This window comes from Papio anubis, chromosome 14 (assembly GCF_008728515.1).
Source record: "Papio anubis isolate 15944 chromosome 14, Panubis1.0, whole genome shotgun sequence".
Taxonomy (NCBI): domain Eukaryota; kingdom Metazoa; phylum Chordata; class Mammalia; order Primates; family Cercopithecidae; genus Papio; species Papio anubis.
The window spans coordinates 87,079,378-87,101,935 of record NC_044989.1 but is presented as its reverse complement, the minus strand read 5'-3'; the positions used below and the strand labels follow the sequence as shown (position 1 = coordinate 87,101,935).

The 22,558-nt window shown below is 38.4% G+C and overlaps 1 protein-coding gene across 4 annotated transcripts in view; it reads left to right on the top strand.

Moving 5' to 3' along the window:
- CHMP3 (charged multivesicular body protein 3) overlaps positions 1 to 22,558 on the top strand; it is a 59,231-nt gene that overhangs the window by 11,993 nt on the left and 24,680 nt on the right. For 3 of the 4 annotated variants that reach the window (XM_003908936.3, XM_021925038.2, XM_017947718.3), the window contains exon 2: positions 11,797 to 11,857. In XM_003908936.3, the coding sequence (XP_003908985.2) occupies positions 11,797 to 11,857 (61 nt within the window). Of the gene's footprint in view, positions 1 to 7,222; positions 7,243 to 11,796; positions 11,858 to 22,558 lie in introns of those variants that run through there. The other variant, XM_009184603.3, reaches the window with a different exon arrangement.

Sequence of the window (22,558 nt, the reverse complement as noted above, 5' to 3'; positions counted from 1 at the left end):
GCCGGGCATGGTGACTCACACCTGTAATCCCAGCACTTTGGGAGGCTGAGGTGGACAGATCCCCTGAGGTCAGTAGTTCAAGACCAGCCTGGCCAACATGGTGAAACCCCATGCCTACTAAGAATACAAAAAGTAGTCGGGTGTGGTGGCGGGCATCTATAGTCCCAGCTACTCGGGAGGCTGAGGCAGGAGAATTGTTTGAACCTTGGAGGCAGAGGTTGCAGTGAGCACTACTGCACTCCAGCCTGGGTGACAGAGAGAGACTCCATCTAAAAATAAGTAAATAAATAAATAATAAATTGGAGTTTGTAAGTAGATATTCAGGGCTTTTGGTTGGGACTCTGAAAGAATCCCCTTTAGCAATAATAGTGACCTGGAAATAGACTGGCTTTCACAAAGACTGAAGACCAGTTTCAAATAATCTCTATCCCCTGATAGGATTAATTACGATTAGTTAAGAACCAATTGCCAGGACACTTAAGCTGTATGTTTGCCAGAAGCAAATGTAATTCCTCTTTGGAAGAAGACAATATCATTCAGAAACTTAAAGTATCCTGCAGATTTTCATATGTAGTTGTTTCTCAGTATCTGAGGAGGATTGGTTCCAGGGTCCCTCCGCCCATACCAAAATCCATAGATGCTTAAGTCCTTGATTTAAAAAGAAAAAGGTAATATTTGCATATAATCTATGTACATCCTCCTGTGTACTTTAATCTCTAGATTACTTATAATACCTAATACAATGTAAATGCTATGTAAATAGTTGTTGCACTGTATTCAGGGAATAATGATAGGATCTATATGTTCCATACAGATACAGCCAACCATTTGTTTTTTTAAAATATTTTTGAACTGTAGTTGGTTGAATCCACACATGCAGAACCCATGGATATAGAGGACTGACTGTACAATATTGAGAATTCCATTCTTAAAAAATAAGTAAATGCCTTTTATTTATTACCATTTATATGGTTACAAATATTATCTCCCAGTTTGTAACATTTTTCTTTTTTTTTTTTTTGAGATGGAGTCTCACTCTGTCACCCAGGCTGGAGTGCGGTGGCGCGATCTTGGCTCACTACAAGCTCCGCCTCCTGGGTTCACACCATTCTCCTGCCTCAGCCTCCCAAGTAGCTGGGACTACAGGCGCCTGCCACCACGCCTGGCTAATTTTTTGTATTTTTTAGTAGAGACAGGGTTTCACTCTGTTAGCCAGGATAGTCTCCATCTCCTGACCTCGTGATCCGCCCGCCTCAGCCTCCCAAAGTACTGGGATTACAGGTGTGAGCCACCGCGCCTGGCCAACATTTTACTTTCTTAATGGAGTCATGGTGAATAAAAATTTGTAATTTCAATATAGATAAAAATAACAAGCCTTTTCCTTTTAGTGGTTATTGCTTTTGTGTCTTGTTTAAGAACTCCTTGTCTAACCTGAAATCATAAATGTGTTCTCCTATACTATCTTCTTAAAGCACCACAGTTTTGCATTCCAAATGTTTTCAGTCCACCTAGAATGAATTTCAGTGAAGGATGGAACAGGAATTCAATCATTTTGTTCTCTATTTGTCTTAAGCCGTCTCTCAGCATGATTCATGGAAAATACCCTCTTAATGGTGTTAGTATCCTTTGCCTAGTTTGGCATATAATAGACTCTCTATGAATGACTTTGAATAAAGGATAATATTTTGGTAGTGTGAAACTCTAGAGGTTCCTTGTGGTTTTCAAATATATTGTATAATTTACTAATTGATTTTTTTATTCTGTACTCCTTATGTTCTGTTTTACTGATCAATTATAAGGGCCTCTCATACTACTGAAATCCTATCGGCACTAAATTAATATTTGTCGAATTTTCTTTACATCTGTTTTAAATTTCCTGTTGTTTATTGTAGTGGTCTTTACAATTATGAGACTTGCTTGATACATTTTCTTGAGCTCTTTGTCTTAGACTGTGTTTTTTAACTTGAACATAACATTACAGTCACCTGAAGAGATTTTAAATGCTACCTGTCATTTGGGCTCTACCCGTGGCCCAGTTAAATTAGTATTTTTAAAGGTTCCCAGTTGACTTTTGTGTAGTTCAGGTGGAGAAGCACTGGTCTGAGACATGACTGGATATTTTGGTTCTTCAGATTTCTCTTAGGTAAGTTTTTCTTTTTTGCAAAGCCCCTTTTGATTTTATAAGTTTAAAAGGAATTTCTCTTTTTGACAGATTTTATGAAACTTTTACTCTTTGACATTTAAAAACATACATAGAAAGTTTCTGAAGATTGTTACATAAGTGTTATTTATGGCTGAAATTTTTTGTCCCATCACATTTTGTATTCCATGCAATTAAATTCAACAGATATTTATTATCCTTTGTGCCAGGTATTATGCAAGGGCTTGGTGAATAAGAGAAGGTCTTTGACTTTCTGGAGCTTATAGTCTATACTTGTAAGTAGCTCTCCAAAAGAGGTGGGGGTATAGGGTGCTGTGCAGTTGTACTGCCTGGAGGGTTGAACCTATTCTGTGAGTCAGGGAATGTCTCCCTGAAGTAACATTTAAGCTGAGACTTTAAGAACAAGTTCAAAAAACACATTCTTTAGATAAACTAGACTTTTTCAAAGTTAAAAACTTTTGTATTTCAAAGGACATTATCAAGAAAGAAGACTTTCTTGAATGGAAGAAAATATTTGCAAATCATGTATCAATGAAAGGTCTACTACTATCAGAATGTATAAAGAACTCATACAACCCAACAAACAGACAACTCAATTAAAAAATGGACAGAAGATACGAATAAACAGTTCTCCAGAGGAGATATAGAAATGACTAACAAGCACATGAAAAGATGTCCAATTTCAGCCGGGTGCAGTGGCTCATGCCTTTAATTCCAGCACTTTGGGAGGCTGAGGCAGGTGGATCACCTAAGGTCAGGAGTTCGAGACAAGCCTGGCCAGTGTGGTGAAATCCCATCTCTATTGAAAACTCAAAAATTAGCTGGGCATGGTGGTGAGCACCTATAATCCCAGCTACTTGGGAGGCTGAGGCAGGAGAATCACTTGAATGCTGGAGGCGGAGGTTGCAGTGAACTGAGATTGCGCTAAGGGAGGAGACCACCCCTCATATCGTCTTACGCCCAATTTCTGCCTCCAAAGAAAGAAGAAGTAGAAACTAAAAGGCAGAAATGAAATCCACAGGCAGACAGCCTGGCGCCACACCCTGGGCCTGGTAAAGATTGACCCCTGACCTAATCGGTTGTGTTATCTATAGATTACAGACATTGTATAGAAATGCACTGTGAAAATCTCTATCCTGTTTTGTTCTGATCTAATTACCGGTGCATGCAGCCCCCAGTCACATACCCCCTGCTTGTTCAATCAATCACGACCCTCTCACATCCACCCGCTTAGAGCTGTGAGCCCTTAAAAGGGACAGGAATTGCTCACTCGGAGAGCTCGGCTCTTGAGACAGGAGTCTTGCCGATGCCCCCGGCCGAATAAACCCCTTCCTTCTTTAACTTGGTGTCTGAGGATTTTTGTCTGCCGCTTCTCCTGCTACATTTCTTGGTTCCCTGACTGGGAAGCAAGGTGATTGGCGGATGGTCAAGGCAGCTCCTTAGGCGGCTTAAGCCTGCCCTGTGGAACATCCCTGCAGGGGACTCCGACCAGCCTGAGTGACGCGGATCCTGAGAGTACTCCCGGGTAGGCATTTGCCCCAGTGAGACGCTTCGCCTGAGCAATGTGTGGCAGGCCCCCATGGAGGATCAACGCAGTGGCTGAACACCAGGAAGGAGTGGGCACTTGGAGTTTAGACATCTAAAACTTGGTAAGACTAGTCTTTGAAACTTGCCCACTCCATTTGAGTGGAAGCATGGCGTGATCACCCACGGTGTGCCTGTACTGGCACTATGGTTTTTGTTTTTGACTTGACTTGGATTGCGTGATACTTTGGTTTTGGTTTTGACCTGGCTTGAATTTCCAGATACTCTGATTTTGGTTTCGATTTGGGTTTGGTGTAAACTACAAAAGTGTGTGTGTGCCCTTTTTACCTGTTGTTTTGTGATGTGTGTGTGGTGTGAGTGTGGTGTTTTGTCTCAAGGAAACGTGGGTAGGCATAAAGTAAGCCCACCCCACTAGGAGCTATGTTGAAAAATTTCAACAAAAGGATTTAAGGGAGACTATGGAGTACTATGAAACCAGGAAAACTTAAAACTTTGTGTAAGATAGACTGGCCAGCATTAGAGGTAGGTTGGCCATTAGAATGAAGCCTGGACAGGTCCCCTGTTTCAAAGGTATGGCACAAGGTAACCTGTAAGCCAGGGTACCCAGACCAGCTACGGTACATAGATACTTGGTTACAGCTGGTTTTAGACCCCCCCACCCCCAACACACAGTGGTTCAGAGAACAGCAGCATAAGCGGCTGGCAGAGGCAAGGAAAGACCAGCAGAGAGAGAGAAAGGAAAGAGACAGAGGAAAAGAGGCAAAAAGAGAGAAAGAGACAGGCAAAGAGGGAGTCAAGGAGAGAGAGAGAGAGATTAAGAGAGAGGCAGAGAGCGAGAGAGAGAGAGAGAAGGATAGAGGCAAAAGGAAAGTCAAAGAGAGAAAGATGATTTAACATTAACCACTGATAATTCCCTTAACCCAGCAGGTTTCCTAATAGGAGATCTAAATCTTAATTGCCATACGGATGTCTGACTGGACCTAGGAGGAACTCCCTTCAGGACAGGATGATTGATGGTTCCTCCTGGGTAACTGAAAAAAACAAAAAACTAAAAGTCTTTTAGCACATGTACCACCCCTAGAATTTCTAGTAAACCAGTACCAGCCTGAAGATCACATTCTCATCAAAGGGTGGAAAGAAGAAAAACTTGAGCCAGCCTAGGAAGGACCCTACCTTGTGCTGCTAACCACCGAGACTGCCGTTCGTACAGAAAAAAAAAAAAAAAAAAAGGATGGACTCATCACACCTGAGTCAAGAAAGTGCCACCCACTCCAGAGTCGTGGACCATAGTCCCAGGGGAAAACTCTACCAAACTAAAGCTAAGAAAAATTAAACTCTTTTCATCTATTCTATTACTCTTTCTTCTTTCCTTGTTCTATTGCTGACCATCTAGTCAGCAACATAACCAAGTCAGTTTCACCACAAACTATTGCATATAATGCTTGCCCTGTTATACCCTGTGAGGACTTGCCAAGTCAAAGACAGCTTTCTATTTCAGAAAAGCACTTTTGTCCCTCCTGACTCTCCTCAGACTGGGCATTGGTAAACTAGGACCATTTAATCTGGGGAGATTTCGATAAAGACCCCAGTGCCAACCAGGAGTCTTGCCCCCCAATGTAGAGCTTTCATGCCGTAGTTGGTCCAACGTTCTATGGACCACTAAAGAGCAAGGATGGGTAAACTAGGACCATTTAATCAGGGGAGATTTCGATAAAGACCCCAGTGCCAACCAGAAGTCTTGCCCCCCGATGTAGAGCTTTCATGTTGTAGTTGGTCCAACGTTCTATGGACCACTAAAGAGCAAGGATGGGTAAACTAGGACCATTTAATCCAGAGAGATTTCAATAAAGACCCCAGTGCCAACCAGGAGTCTTGCCCCCCGATGTAGAGCTTCCATGCTGTAGTTGGTCAAACGTTCTGTGGACCACTGAAGAGCAAGGATGGACCGCCCCAACTGGTTTTTGTAATTTCCTTAAAACCATACATTCATTTTACTAGAGGATCATAGAAGTTAAAGACTTAAAACAAACTTTAGCAATTAAGACAGGACACTAAGATGCAAATGCCTGGTTAAAATGGATCAAATGTTCCATCTGCATGTTAAACAAAAGCAATTGTTATGCTTGTGCACATGGCAGGCCAGAGGCCCAGATTGTCCCCCTTCCACTAAGGTAGTCCTCCAGTCGACCAGGTATAGGCTGCATGGCAGCTGTTTTCCAGGATTCTACAGCTTGGAGTAATAAGTCGTGCCAGGCTCTCTCTTCACCCTGCGGTTCAGCCCCTGAGGGCCATCTAGCTTCCATCTCCCAACACTAAGTTCACTTCGTGTCTCTCACGACAGGGAGGAAACATAGCATTCCTGGGAGACCTGAAGGGATGCGATGAGCTTAAGAATTTTCAAGAGCTTATCAATCAGTCAGCCCTTGTTCATCCCTGAGCAGATGTGTGGTGGTATTGTGGTAGACCTTTACTGGGGACTCTGCCGAATAACTGGAGTGGCACTTGTAGTTTAGTCCAAATGGCTGTCCCTTTCATCCTGGCATTTCATCAACCAGAGGGAGAAAAAATAAGACATTGTAAAGTGAGAGAAGCCCCTTGTGGGTCTTTCGACTCTCATGTCTATTTAACACAACTGGAGTCCCACGAGGAATACCAGGTCAATTTAAAGCTGGAAATCAAATAGTTGCAGGATTTAAGTCAATATTTTGGTGGGTGACAGTTAATAAAAATGTAGATTAGATAAACTACATCTATTACAACCAACAGCAACGAGGTTTTCATGAGTTAAAAGAAAAACTCATGTTGGCCCTGGCCCTAAGGCTACCTGATCTGACAAAACTCTTTACACTCTTATGTGTCAGAAAGAGAAAAAATGGCAGTTGGAGTTTTAACCCAGACTGTGGGACCCTGGCCAAGGCCAGTGGCCTATCTCTGAAAACAACTAGACAGGGTTTCCAAAGGCTGGCCCCCAGGTCTAAGGGCCCTAGCAGCAACGGCCCTGTTAGCACAAGAAGCAGATAAACTAACCCTTAGGCAAAACCTGAATATAAAGGCTCCCCATGCTATGGTAACTTTAATAAATACCAAAGGACATCATTGGTTAACAAATGCTAGATTAACCAAGTACCAAAGCTGGCTATGTGAAAATCCCCACATAACCACTGAAGTTTGCAACACCCTAAACCCCACCACCTTGCTCCTGGTATCAGAGAGCCCAGTTGAACATAACTGTGTAGAGGTGTTGGACTCAGTTTATTCTAGCAGGCCCAACCTCCGAGACCATCCTTAAACATCAGTAGACTGTGAGCAGTACGTGGATGGGAGCAGCTTCGCCATCCCCTGCAAAATGACTCGGACGAAGACGACAAGCCCTGCTGCAGTCACACCCGGAAGCTGACTGGTCCATGCATGGCCGAAGCATGAGGAAACTCATCACGGGACTCATTTTCCTTAAAATTTGGACTTATACAGTAAGGACTTCAACTGACCTTCCTCAGACTGAGGGCTGTTTCCAGTGTATACATCAAGTCACTGAGGTAGGACAAAAGGTTGCTATGGTCCTATTATTTTATGGTCATTAGAAGTGTACTGGAACTCTAAAAAGAACTTGTTTGTATAATGTTATTCTATACAAGATATGTAGCCCAGGAAATGACCAACCTGATGTGTGTTTTGCCTCATCTGAGCCTCCCATGACCACAGTTTTTAAAATAAGATTAAGAACTGAAGACTGGTAGGGACTCATCAATGATATCAGTAAAGTGTTAGCCAAAACAGAAAAAAAAAGGGTGCCCAAACAAGTCACCTTGAAATTTGATGCCTGTGCCGTCATTAATAGTAATAAGTTAGGAAGGGGATGTGGCTCTTTTAGTTGGGAAAAAGGCTATATGACCAAAAATAAGTATATTTGTCATGAATTAGGACTGTATGGAAATGAATGTGGCTACTGGTCTTGTGTCATTTGGGTCACTTGGATAAAAAAATGAAGAGGATCCAGTCCACCTTCAGAAAGGAAAAAATGGCCCTTCCTGTACTAAGGGACAGTGTAACCCCTTAGAGCTAGTAATAACCAATCCCCTGGATCCTCTCTGGAAAAAAGGGGAGCGTGTGACCTTAGGAATTGATGGGGCTGGACTGGATCCTCGAGTAAATATCTTGGTTCAAGGAGAAGTTTACAGACGCTCTCCTGAACCAGTGTTTCAAACTTTCTATGATGAGCTAAATATACCAGTACCAGAAATTCCAGGAAAAACAAGAAATTTGTTTTTGCGATTAGCTGAGCATGTAGCCCAGTCTCTCAATGTCACTTCATATTATGTATGTGGAGGAACTGTAATGGGAGATCAATGGCCATGGGAATTCCGAGAATTAGTACCTACAGACCCAGTTCCTGATGAATTCCCAGCTCAAAATAATCACCTTGATAATTTCTGGGTCCTAAAAGCCTCAATTATTGGACAATATTGCATAGCTAGAGAAGGAAAAGAATTCACTCACCCTGTAGGACGACTTAGTTGTCTAGGACAGAAACTGTATATTGGTACCACAAAAACAGTCACTTGGTGGAGTTCAGATCAAACAGAGAGGAATCCATTCAGCAAATTCCAAAAGTTGCAAACCATGTGGACCCACCCGGAGTCCCACTGGGACTGGACAGCCCCCACTGGATTATATTGGATATGTGGGCATAGAGTTTATGCCAGATTACCTGACTAGTAGGCAGGTAGTTGTGTTATTGGCACTATTAAACCGTCTTTCTTCCTACTGCCCATAAAAACAGGCGAACTCCTGGGCTTCCCTGTCTGTGCTTCCCGTGAAAAGAGAAGGATAGTTATAGGAAATTGGAAAGATGATGAATGGCCCCCTCAGAGAATCATACAATATTATGGGCCTGCTACTTGGGCACAAGACAGCTTGTGGGGATACCGGACCCCCATTTACATGATCAAACGAATCATACGGTTACAAGCTGTCTTAGAAATAATCACTAATAAAACCAGCAGAGGCTTGACTATTCTGGCCTGGCAAGAAACTCTGATGAGAAATGCTATCTGTCAAAATAGATTGACTCTCGACTACTTGCTAGCAGCTAAAGGAGGGATCTGTGGGAAATTTAACCTTACTAATTGCTGTTTACAAATAGATGATCAAGGGCAAGTAGTTGAAAACCTAGAAACATGACAAAACTGGCACATGTGCCCATGCAAGTGTGGCATGGATTTGATCCTGGGGCCATGTTTGGAAAATGGTTCCCAGCGCTAGGAGGATTTAAAACTCTTATAATAGGAGTTATAATAATAATAGGAACCTGCCTACTGCTCCCTTGTTTGATACCTGTACTTCTTCAAATGATAAAAAGCTTCATCACTACCTTAGTTCACCAAAATGCTTCAGCACAAGTGTGCTATATGAATCACTATCAGTCTGTCTTGCAAGAAGACATGGGTAGTGAAAATGAAAGTGAGAACTCCCACTAATAAAATGAGAGTCTCAAAAGGGGGGAATAAGGGAGGAGACCACCCATCATATCGTCTTATGCCCAATTTCCACCTCCAAAGAAAGAAGAAGTAAAAACTAAAAGGCAGAAATGAAATCCACAGGCAGGCAGCCCGGCGCCACACCCTGGGCCTGGTAGTTAAAGATCGACCCCTGACCTAATTGGTTATGTTATCTTACAGACATTGTATAGAAATGCACTGTGAAAATCCCTGTCCTGTTTTGTTCCAGTCTAATTACCGGTAAATGCAGCCCCCAGTCATGTACCCCCTGCTTGCTCAATCAATCACAACCCTCTCACACGCACCCCCTTAGAGTTGTGAGCCCTTAAAAGGAACAGGAATTGCTCACTCGGGGAGCTCGGCTCTTGAAACAGGCGTCTTGCCGATGCCCCTGGCCGAATAAACCCCTTCCTTCTTTAACTCGGTGTCTGAGGATTTTTGTCTGCCACTCGTCCTGCTACAGTACCACTGCACTCCAACTTGGCCAACAAAGAGCGAAACTCCGTCTCAAAAAAAAAAAAAAATATCCAACTTCACTGGGCATTAAGAAAATGTGAATCAAAACAGTGAGATGCCACTTCACACTCAGCAGACAGCTATCATAAAAAAATTAGAAAATAACAAGTATTGGTGAGATGTGGTAGAAATGGTAACCAAAAGGTATAAACAACCCAGACATGCACATGCATTAACAGTTGAATGAATAAACGAGTTGTGTTATACACATATAAAGAAATAATACCCAGCCATAAAAAGGACTGAAGTACTGATACATGCTACAACATGGAGGCACCTTGAAAACATCATGTTAAATAAAAGAACCACAAACGAAAAGTTAACACATTGTGTGATTCCTTTCATATTCAGAATAAGCAATCCCATAGAGACAGAAAGCAAATTAGTGGTTGCCAGGGAACTGGGGAGGGGGAGATAGGAAGAGATTATTTAAAGGGTATAGGGAGGTGGTGGTTGTATGACATTGTATATGCAGTAAATGCCAGTGAATTGTATACTTTAAAATGATTAATTATATAAATTTCACTTTGAAAAAAACTACATAAACCTGATTAGATTTTTAAAACTTGTATGAGCATACAGTTTTAAGTGCTTAAGTATTTCTTCTGAGTGGGGTTGGTCAACCTAAATAACAAGCAGAGAGAGGTTCCCTAGAAGAAAATGATGGTTCTTTGGCAACAGCATTGCAGTGGGAATGTGCTTGCCATGGTAAACTATGTATATATTCAAGGACGTAAAGGAAGGCAAAGATTTTTAAAGGGAAAAGGAGGGTTATGTAATTGTTTTGAAATGATTATCCTTGGCTACAGAGATCAATAACAAGAGTGATGCCAGTCTAAGGTTGGACAGGCAGTTGCTGGGCAGATGTCCTTGCGAAAGTATTTTTTGTGTAAGATTGCAGTGCCTCTGAGCAAGCAAGGCTGTGGTTTTTGCAGAGTCTTTTGTGATAGTTTTTGTCTAGGTATACAAGTGTGAGAACCCTCTTAGCCTTTCCAGCTGTATATGTCAGATTTTTTAATACACTAGTGACTTCATTTTGACTCTGACAACTTTCACAAATTATTACAATTGTTGCTGCATAATAGTTTACAGATTTTGTTCAATATTAAACATTAAAAATGAAATTTATTGGAAATACATCTTCTAATGGTATGGACTTTTAAAAAATGCCATTTAGTCTGTATGTCCATGGATGACTGCTACATGAATGAATGCTACAAGGGTTCAGCATAAATTCTGTTCCTGTTTTATGATTTATTAGACTCAAGTGCTGAGAAACCTTGTTGATGTAATAAAAGGGTAATGGAAGGAGTTTAGTTATAGCAGTGTCACTCATTTTTTTGAACTTCTGAGTCATGTACTAAAAAGCACATAGTAATTTAACATAAAATTGACTTTTAATGATTGACTCACACAACTCAGGTTTTCCTACAGGGTTTTTGAAACGTGAAGAATTGGAAAACAGTTCACTTGCATAACAATTTGGTAATCATTAGAGTAATTTACTACTTCCTCAACACCTCCATCAGCATTTCCAGTCCACCCTCTGTTTAGTGCTTCAGAAATGTTTGCCTGTCAGGGAACTACCATGGTAATAAGAGACATAGGTTAGGGGAATGCTTTTCTTTTGTAAAATGGAAAAGCATTATTGTTAAAGGGAAAAAGGGAAAGATGAGTTCTCATGACACAGGCAGAATAGTTTTTGAAATGATTACCTGTGAAAGATGAAAATTTTCTGATGCTCTTAAAGCTAACTGTGCACTTGGACCTCTTCAAATCTTTGTGTACCTAGAGAGTACCATACTCTTTCTGAGGTTTTATATAAAGTGCTGCTTACAGCCTGCCCTCAGCTACAAATCTTTGAATAAGGTGAAACTCGTGTGCACTGTGAATAAAAAGAGGTGAAATTTTAAAAAAAGTAAAATTTGACTCTAAAGCTCTGTCTTTGAAAATGGCTTTTTTTTTTTTTTTAATTTTGTATCTGGAATAAATGTAGAGTTAATACAAAATTGTCAAATTAGATTGAGTTAGGAGTTTCAGCTTTTCTTCTCATTCCTTTTCTAAAAATTTTCCCAGGTCAATGAGTGGTCATTGAAGATAAGAAAGGAAATGAGAGTTGTGGACAGGCAAATAAGGGGTAAGTTATCATTTTATGTCTTCTATTTTTCACCTTCTTGGTATATTTTGCCTCAGTTCATAAAAATAAACTCCATTTATATATCATAAGACATAGTTTATTCCTATATCAGTTACTTATAGCTGTCTGACTTATTTTGCTTTTTAATTCTGTAATCAGTATTTTTAAAAAAGATCATGAGTTAGAAGAAACTTTATATTTTGGAAGAGCAAAAGAAACCTCTTGCTACTTATAAAGAATTGTCTTTTATGGAATTCAAATTAAATAAATTATACATAAGTAAGGGATACAATTCCATTGTCACTGCTCTGTTTATCTTAGCATGACTGTAAATTGAGGACAGTATGTTTATAAATAAAGTTGATTTTTTTTTTTGTTTAGTACCATTTAAGGTGATTTACAAAGGGATGGTAATATTTAAAACTTTTAAGGTTTTTAACACTCTCATGATTGGAGAAGAGTTAATATCATAAAAGTATCCCAGTATCACTTTCTTTAAAAAGAATTGGAGAGGGAAATTCCATTCCCAGCCATGAAGGAGTAATTGCTTTTCAACTTGCATTCTCATTGTAAATAAAAATTTGGACAAAGCAAGAGAGAAAAAAAACTGGACAAAAATCTGTGAAACAGCTGTTTTCAAACATTGGACAGCTGGCAGTACAGGGTTGTGATCACTGAGAGAATAGAAACAAAGACAGAGAGCCTTAATATGACCCTGTCATTCTGCTTGGAGATACTTTCTGGATTATAGCCCATGGAAAGACATTCCAAGCAGAGCATAGTGGTTTCACTGGGTTAAGAATAGAGATAAGGGTTCAGAGAGTGGCTGGAATTTGTGGGGCAGAGTATCAGAGAGAAGGGAAATACTCAGAGAAAGAACTTCAAATGTCTCCATAGGATCCATTGGAGTCTTTGACTGAATACTAAGCTGTGCATGCTTAGAGTGAAATTCTGAGAGGCTGGGCAAATAACAATTACTAGGAACAGAACTACCAGGAAGCTGTAAGGTGAATAATTCCTAGAGCTAATAAAGGATTGAGAAGTGGTTGAGTTCTGATCAGACACAGAAAAGAGACTTTGTTGAACCTCTGGGATGTTCAGTAGAGACCTCAGAAGAGTCACACCTTAATAATAAGGATCAGGTAGGTAGTCCTAGAAAAAAGGCTACCACAAGCCCATACCAACTAACCAACAAGACTTAAAAGACTTGAAGGCTGATTTGCAGGTAATTTGACTGCCTGCCAAAGTAAAGATTAACACTCTTTAAGGGAAGACTACAAAATTCAGACACCCAACAATGAAACATACACAGTGGCCAACTTCCAATGAGATACTATTATGAAGAAGCAGGAAAATGCGACCCCAAATCAGGAGAAAAGCCAGGTAATAGAAATAGATTAAAAAAAAAAAAACCAAAAATCCAAAACCCCCACGAAAAAAACAGATGATTGAATTCACAGTCAAGGATTTTTAAGCAGCTATTATAAATATGTTGAGATTAAAGGATAATGTATACATAATGAGGAGATAAATACAAAATACAGAAAATAACAAAATGGAATTTCTAGAGGTGAAAGATCTGAAATGAAGTGAAATTAAATGAAGACTCACTAAATGGGTTTAACAGCAGAATAGACACTACAGAAAATGAGATAAGTGAAATTGAAGATATACAAAATCTAAAATGTTCAAATGAGCATTTCCTTTGAGTGTCCTATCAGCAGCCCAAATATTTCAGATTTTGGATTTTGGATTTTCTGATTAGGGATATACAACTGGTATGATGCAAACCTTCCGAAATCTAAAGCCTGAAAGACATTTGGTTTCCAAGCATTTTGGATAAGGGATATTCAACCTGTAATACAAATTATCCAAACTGTAGTACAGACAGAAAAAAGAAAAAACAACAACACAGAGCTTTTAATATCAAGTGAGCTAATGTGTGTAATTTGAGTCTCAGGAGGAGAGGGGTCAGGAAGAGATCATATGAAATAGTAACTGAATGTTTTTCAAACATGATGAAAGCTGTTAAGCTTGCAGATCCAAGGAACTCATCTCCAAATCGAATAAACACAAAACCATACAAAGGCAAAGCATAATCAAATTACTGAAAACCAAAAAGATAACCCCCCAAAAAAGACAAATTTAGGTCCAATAAACAGTGATAAGAATGATTTTTAAATTCTTATCAGAAACAATGCAAACTAGAATATCTTTCATATGGTGAGAAAAACCCCACAAAACAACCCCATGTTATCCTAGATTTAAGTCCAATGAAAATAACATTCATAGGTGAAGGTGAAATAAAGATAATTTCAAACAAAAGCCAGAAAGAATTTGTTGCCGATAAAATAAATGTTAAAAGAGGTTGTAGGCTGAAGAAAAATCATACCAGATACAAACTTGGATTTATATGAAGGAATAAAGTATGCTGGAAATGGTAAATATATAAGTAAATATAAATTATTTTTTCCTCTTAAGAATGTGTTTAACTTACTGACTCTTGAAAGTAAAAATAATGTATTGTGGGGCTTGTAACATGTAGAGGTAAAATGTATGACAATTATAATAATTGATTTGTGTCAAAAATAAATGTTAGAAACCTCATAAGTTTCATTAGTGTCTCACAGCCTTGCATATTCCTTTTTTGTGCTATGCTCATTGTATTTCTTCTCACATCCATAGCTCATTTTGCCTTTTAAATGACGATCTTCAAGCCCAATATCTTTCATGTATGTTTCCTATTATTTGTCATTAATAGTAATTTATTAATTTACTAACTCTAACATGATATCAGAAAAAGATCATGGATTTTGGAGTCTTAACATTACCAGGTATAAACTCTGATATCACCTGTCCTTATATAAACTTCTTTGAATCTCATAGAATTGTTGTGACAGTTAAATCTGTGAATATATGTAAAATGTTTAGGGCAGTACCTGGCATACAGTAGAGACTTCACTACTTGATGGTGATACCAAAAAGGGGGATGGGGCACTTTGATAAAGTGTGACTATGAAGTAATGTGATTGCTTTAAATGTTACTTGTGAAAGCATATGAAGGTTTATCGTAGCAGCTGGTTTTTCATTTGGTTTTATACTAGCAGTCAAGGTGAATGGATTTAAAAAGAAATACTAGTATAAAAATGAGCAACTGCAAAACAAATTTATGTTCTCAGAAGTCAAGCTGTTGGCTATGCTTATTGGGGGAAAATGGTGGATTAAAGGTGACATAGGGGGCCTTGTGGCATGTTGGTGATACTCTGTTTCTTGATCTAGGTCCTGGTTACATGAGCATGTTTAATTTGTGAAAATGTATATAGCTGTACAGTTATGTTTACTTTTCTGTATATATGTTATACTTAAATAACAAGTAACTTAAAGCAAAATGTAACTATAGGGTGTTCTCAGCTTCTCATGGAAGATTTATGGTAGTCCACATGTTTAGCTTTCAGTCAAATGTAACACATTTTGAACACTCATTATAGGCAATAATTGGAATGAATTTAGGTAATTCATTTCATCTGCTCCTCAAATGAAAATAGTCAGCTTGGGTGAGTACTCATGACTATAAAGGTGAAATATACACATGTGAAAATTCAGAAAAGTAGAAAGAAGAAAGTTAAAATCGCCCTGAAGTTTGACCACTTAGAGATAACCACCACAAATACTTTTTATGATCATCCTTTTCCAGATATATTTCTCTCTGTTTTTGTATTTATACCCAAATGTTTATTTATAAGTGAGTCATACTAGTCTTGCTGCTGATTTTTATTTATTTTTATTGTAAAATTTACATAAAATAAAGCTGACCATTTTAACCATTTTTAAGTGTACAGTTCAGTGGCAGTAAGTGCATTCATAATGTTGTGCAACCATCACCACTATCCATCTCCAGATCCTTTTCCTCATCCATACTGAAACTCTGTACCTATTAAACAATAACTTCCTATTTCTCCCTACCCCCAGCCCCTAGTAACCACTATTCTACCTTCTGTATCTAAGTATTTGACTATTCTAAGTACCTCATATAGGTAGAATCAAATAATATTTGTCTTTGTGTCTGGCTTATTTCACTTACTGTAATGTTTTTAAGGATCATCCATGTTGTAGCAGGAATCAGAATTTCATTCCTTTTTAAGGCTAATATTCTGTTGCCTGTATATACTATATTTTATTTATACACTCATCTGCTGATGGACATTTAGATTGTTTCTACCTTTTGCTATTGTGAATAATGCTGCTATGAAGATGGATGTACAGATACCTGTTTTGCTTCCAATTCTTTTCAGTACTTTTGCATACATAAACGAAATCATTACTGGATCAAATAATAATAGTATTTTTAATTTTAGGGGGAACCATTTACTGTTTTCCATGGCAGCTGTGCCATTTTACATTTCTGTCATCAAGAGCTAGGCTACTCAAAAGTAGCTGTATATATGAGGGAATATAGAAGTCACTGTGCATGCCCAGGGAATGGTACAGGCTCATAAAATAGCTCAGAAGACCTTGAGTTTATACCTTGTGCTGATCTTTACCACAGAAACCCTATGCCAATTTTAAAAAACAAAAAAGAAAACAAAACCAAACCTGACAAGCCCTGGGGAAGAGGCAGCATCTGATCTCCAGAGTTATCACATTAGAAGATTCAAACATTCAGTAAAATCATAAGGCATACAAAGAAACAGGAAAATATGGCCTCCTCAAAGCAGGGAAAAGTAAGTCACTAGAAACTGTTGCTGAGAAAGACTAGATGGTAGATTTGCTAAACAAACACTTAAAGCAAGTATCTTACAGATGTGCAAAGAACTAAAGGAAGAGGTGGATTAAGTTAAAAAAAAAACAGTGGGAATAAAATGGAAATATCAATGGAAAGATAGAAAACAAGAAAAGAAACACCAAAATTCTGGAGCTGAAAAGTGTAATAACTGAAGTGAAAACCTTACTTGAATGATTCAAAAGCATATTTGAGCAGGTAAAATAAAGAATCAGCAGACTTCAAAATAAAACAATTGAAATTATGAAGTCTGAGGAACAGAAGAAAAAAATGAGACTGGCTGCAATGGCTAACGCCTATAATCCCAACGCTTTGGGAGGCTGAGGCAGGTGTGTTGCTTGAGGCCGGGAGTTTGAGACGAGCCTGGGCAACACGGCAAAACCTCATCTCTGCAAAATATAAAAACAAAAATTAGCCAGGTGTGGTGATATATGCCTGTAGTCCTGCCTACCCAGGAGGTTGAGGCAGGATCACTTGAGTCCAGGAGCTTGAGGCTGCAGTAAGCCATGATCATGCCACTGCACTCCAGCCTGGGCAACAGAGCAAGACCCTGTCTATAAAAAAAAATAAAAAATAAAAAATAAATGGACAGAGCCTAAGAAACCTGTCAGACATCATCAAGTAGACCAACATGCAATGTGGAAATTTTAGGAGAAAAGAGAGAGAAAGGTGCAGAAAGAGTATTTGAAGAAATGGCTGAAAACTTCCTAGATTTGATGAAAGATATGAATATAAACCTCCAGGAAGTTCAGTGAACTCCAGGTAGGATAAACTCAAGTGAGATCTCGCCAAGAAAGACACATTATAATCAAACTGTAGAAAGCCATAGACAATGAGAAAATCTTAAAAGGAGCAAGAGAGAAACATCTTGTCACATACAAAGGATCCTCATAAGATTTTAGAAGATTTCTCATCCGAAACATTAGAGGCCAGAAAGCAGTGGGTTCAATCGCTTGAACCCGGGGGACGGAGGTTGCAGTGAGCTGAGATCATGATACCACTGCACTCTAGCCTGAGTGATAAAGTGAGACTCAAAAACAAAGAAGCTCATGCAAATTCACATTAGAGTGTTACAAGTTTAGGATGTTAAGCGTAATCCCTGTGGTATCCACAAAGAAAATGGCTATACAAAAGGAAATAAGAAGGGAATTAAAACATTTCATTACCAAAAAAATCAAGTAAACACACAAGAAAACATTAATGCAGGAAATAAGAGACAAAATAGCTATGACATACAGAAAATAAATGACAGGTTGGCAGAAGAAAATTTGTCCTTATCAATAATTCCTTTTTTTTTTTTTTTTTTTTTTTGAGATAGGGTCTTGCTCTGTCACCCAGGCTGGAGTGCAGTGGCGTGACACGGCTCACAGCAGCCTCGACCTCCTGGACTCTAGCAATCCTCCCATCTCAGCCTGCCAAGTATCTGGGACTATAGATGCATGCCACTGCACCAGCTAATTTTTGTATTTTTTGTAGAGACAGGGTTTCATCATGTTGCCTAGGCTAGTCTGGAACTCCTGGACTCAAGCAGTCCTCCTGCCTTGGCCTCCCAAAGTGCTAGGATTACAGGCATGAACCACTGTGCCCAGCCCACAGTAATTACTTTGAATGTAAATGGATTTAAAGTCTCCGATCAAATAACAGATATTGGCAGAATGAATTTTATAAAACATAATCTTATATTTAAAAACATATATGCTGTCTACAAGAGTAAGACTTTAGATCCAAAAATGCAAATAGATTGAAAGCAAAAAGGATGGAAAAAGATATTTTATGGACATAGTAAATAAAAGACAGCAGGAACGGCTATGTTATTATCAGATAAAACAGACTTTAAATAAAGATTATATGAGACAAAGAAGGATATTATATATTAATAAAAGATTAAATACAGCAAGAAGATAAAACAAGTGTACATATTTTTGTATATAATAACAGACTGTCAAAACATATGCAGCAAAAGTGGACAGAATTAGAGAAATAGTTCTTCCGTAATAGTTAGACAATACCCCACTGTCAACAATGGGTCTATTAACTAGATAGGAATTAGGTAGGAAAACAGGGGTCCTGAAGAATGAAGGCAGAGCACAGTGGCTAATACCTATAATCCTAGCACTTTGGGAGGCTGAGGCAGGTGGATCACCTGATATCAGGAGTTTGAGACCAGCCTGACCAACATGGCGAAACCCCGTCTCTACTAAAAATACAAAAATTAGCTGGGTGTCATGGTTTGTGCCTGTAATCCCAGGTACGGGAGGCTGAGATAGGTGAATCACTTGAACCTGGAAGGTGGAGGTTACGTTGAGCCGAGATTGTGCCACTACACTCCAGCCTGGGAGACAGAGCGAGACTCCATCTCAAAAAAAAAAAAAGAATGAAATAAAACAATTAGATCTAAAGATGTATACAGAATACTACCCAACAACAAAATACACATTCTTCTCACATATACATGAGACATTCTTTAGGACAGACCATATGTTAGACTTAAATCAAGTCTCAGTCAAATTTAAAAGATATATAAGGTATCTTCTCTGACCACAACAGGATGAAATTAGAAATCAGTAACAGAAAGAATACTGGAAAATTCATAAATGTATGGAAATTAAGCAACACATTCTTAACCAATGGGTGAAAAAAGAAATCACAAAGGAAATTAGAAAGTACTTACAGACAAGTAAAAACCAAATCAGAACATACCAAAAGTTAGAAGGTGCCGCAAAAGCAACACTCAGAGGAAAATTAATAGCTATAAATGCTTACATTAAGAATGAATGCCAGGTGTGGTGGCTTAATCCCAACACTTTGGGAGGCCACAGCGGGCAGATCACTTGAGCCCAGGAGTTTGAGGCTAGCCTGGGCAACATGGCGAAACCTGTCTCTATCAAAAATGCAAAAATTAGCTAGGTGCTGTAGTCTATGGGTAGTCACAGCTACTTCGGAGGCTGAGGTGGGAAGACTGCTTGAACCCAGAGGCAGAAGTTACAGTGAGTTGCGATGGTGACCCACCTTGCACTCTAGCCTGGGTGACGGGAGTGAAACCGTGTCTCAAAAAAAAAAAAAAAAAAAAAAAACAAAACCTCAGGTGAACAACCTAGCTTTCAACTTAAAGGAAATAGAACAAGAACAAACTCAACCCAAATCTAGCAGAATGAAGGAAATAATAAAGATAAAAGCAGAGACAAACAGAACAGAAAAAGAATAGAGCATTAACAAAGTCCATAGTTGGTTCTTGAAAAAGACAACGAAATGTATATGCCTTAACTAGATTGACTAAGGAAGAAGAGAAGGTTGAAAGTACTAAAATCAGAGTTGAAAGTGGAGACATTACTACTGATTCCACAGAAATAAAGATTATAAGAATACTATGGACAACTGTATGTTAATAAATTGTGTAACCTAGGTGTGATGGACAAATTACTAGAAACATAAAACTTACCAAGATTGGAACATGAAGAAATAGAAAATGTGAACAGACTTATACCTAGCAGGGAGAGTGAATCAGTGATCAAAAATATCTTGACAGAGAAAAGCTGTGGACCTGATGACTTCACTGGTAAATTCTATCAAACAGTTAAGAACTAACACCAATGCTTCTCAAACTTCAAGAAATTGAAGAAAAGAAAACACTTCCTAATTCATTCTGTGATGCCAGTATTGTCTTGATATAATATCAGACAAAGATGCTGCAAGAAAACTGTAGACCAGTATCTCTTATGAACATTGATGCAAAAATCTTCAACAGAATACTAGCAAACCAAATCCAGAAACACATTAAACACATCACGGCCAAGTGCGATTTATCCTGGAATGCAAGAATGATTCAACATATAAAATTTGATCAGTGTAATGTATCACATTAACAGAAAGAAGGGGAAAAGAAACTCACATTATCATCTCAATTGACACAGAAAAGGCATTTGGCCAAATTCAGCACCCTTTCATGCTAAAAACAACTAGGAATAGAAGGACCTGAACATAGTAAAAACCATGTATGAAAAAAACCACAGGGACTATCATAGTAAATGGTGAAAGACTAAAAGCTTTTCCTCTAAAATCAGGAACAAGGCAAGGAGACCCACTTTTGCCACTTCTCTTTAACGTAATATTGAACTTCTAGCCAGAGGAATTAGACAAGAAAAAAATAGTTAAAAGTATCTAAATTGGAAAGGAAGAAGTAAAAATCTATTTGCAGCTGATACTATAAGTGTAATACCCTAAAGATTTTTCAGAAAAGACCTATTAGAACTAATAAATTCAATAAAGTAGCAAGATATAAAATCAGCACCAAAAACATCAATTGTATTTCTCTATATTAACAATGGACAATCTGAAAAGGAAATTAAGAAAACCCATTTTCAATAGCATCAAAAATAATTAAATACTTAGGAATTTACTTAACCAAGGAGGCAAAAGACTTGTATAATGAAAATGATGAAATATTACTGAAAGAAATTAGACATAAATAAATGGAAAGATATCTCATTTTCATGGATTGGGAGATTAAATATTGTTAAGATGTCAGTACTACCCAAAGCAATCTTATACATTCAAAGTGCTATCCTTATCAAAATCCCAATGACATTTTTTGTAGAAATAGAGATATCTGTCCTAAAATTCTTATAGAATCTTAAGAGACCCTAAATAATCAAAATAGTCTTAAAAAAAGAAAGTTTGACCACTCTCTTCCTGGTTTCAAAAGTTGCTACAAAGCTACAGAGAGAAAATCAATGTACTTAAACTAACATAAAGACAGACATATAAACCAATGGAATAAAATAGGTATCCAGAAAAACTCTGCCTGTTGTCAACTGATTTTTGACAAGGGTAGCAAGACCATTCAGTGGAGGAAAGGACAGTTTTCAACAAGTGGTGCTGGGAAAACTGAATATCCATTTGCAAAAGAATTTAGTTGGACCTTTACCTAACAATGTATACAAAAATTAACCCAAAATGGATCAAAGACCTAAATGTAAGAGCTAAAACTATGAAACTCTTAGAAAAAAACATAGGGCAAAACTTCACAACATGAAGAACAAACTGCTGGGCATGGTGATGTGTGACTGTAGTCCCAGCTACTCGGGAGGCTGAGGCTGGAAGATCAGTTGAGGCCAGGAGTATGAGGCTGTAATGTGTTATACTAATGCCTGTGAATAGCCACTGCATTACACCCTGAGCCACATAGATCCATCTCCAAAAAATAGAGTAGACAAACTGGACTTCATGAAAATAAAAAATTTTCGTGCATCTTAAAAAGATTACCTGGCAGGGCACAGTGGTTCACGCCTATAATTCCAGCACTTTGAGAGGCTGTGGTGGGTCAATTGCTTGAGCCTAGGCGTTTGAGACCAGCCTGGGCAACGTGGCAAAACCCCATCTCTACAAAAAAAGAAAAAGAAAAATTGTGTATTAAAAAAATAAGAAAATGTTACCAACAGAGTTACTCATAGGCAACTCATAGAATGGGAGAAAGCATTTGCAAATCATTTGTCTGACGAGAGATTGTATTCAGAATATATACACAACACCTAAAATGCCACAACAATAAAATGACTTGATTCAAAAAGAGGCAAAGGACTTCAATAGACTTTTGGAATTTCTCCAGATAAGCTGTACAGATTGTCAGTAAGCATATGAAAAGATGCTCAACATCACTAATCATTGGGGAAATGAAAATCAAAATGACCTCATACCCATTAGAATGACTACTATCAAAACAACAACAACAAAACCCCCAGAAAATAACAAGTGTTGGTGAGTATGTAGTGAAATTGGAACCTTTGTATACCGTTAGTGAGAATGTAAAATGATGTTGCCATTGTGAAAACCGGTACAGCTGTTCCTCAAAAAATTAAAAATAGAATTACCATGTAACCTAACAGTTGTACTTTTAGGCATATGCACAAAAGAAAGCAGGGTCT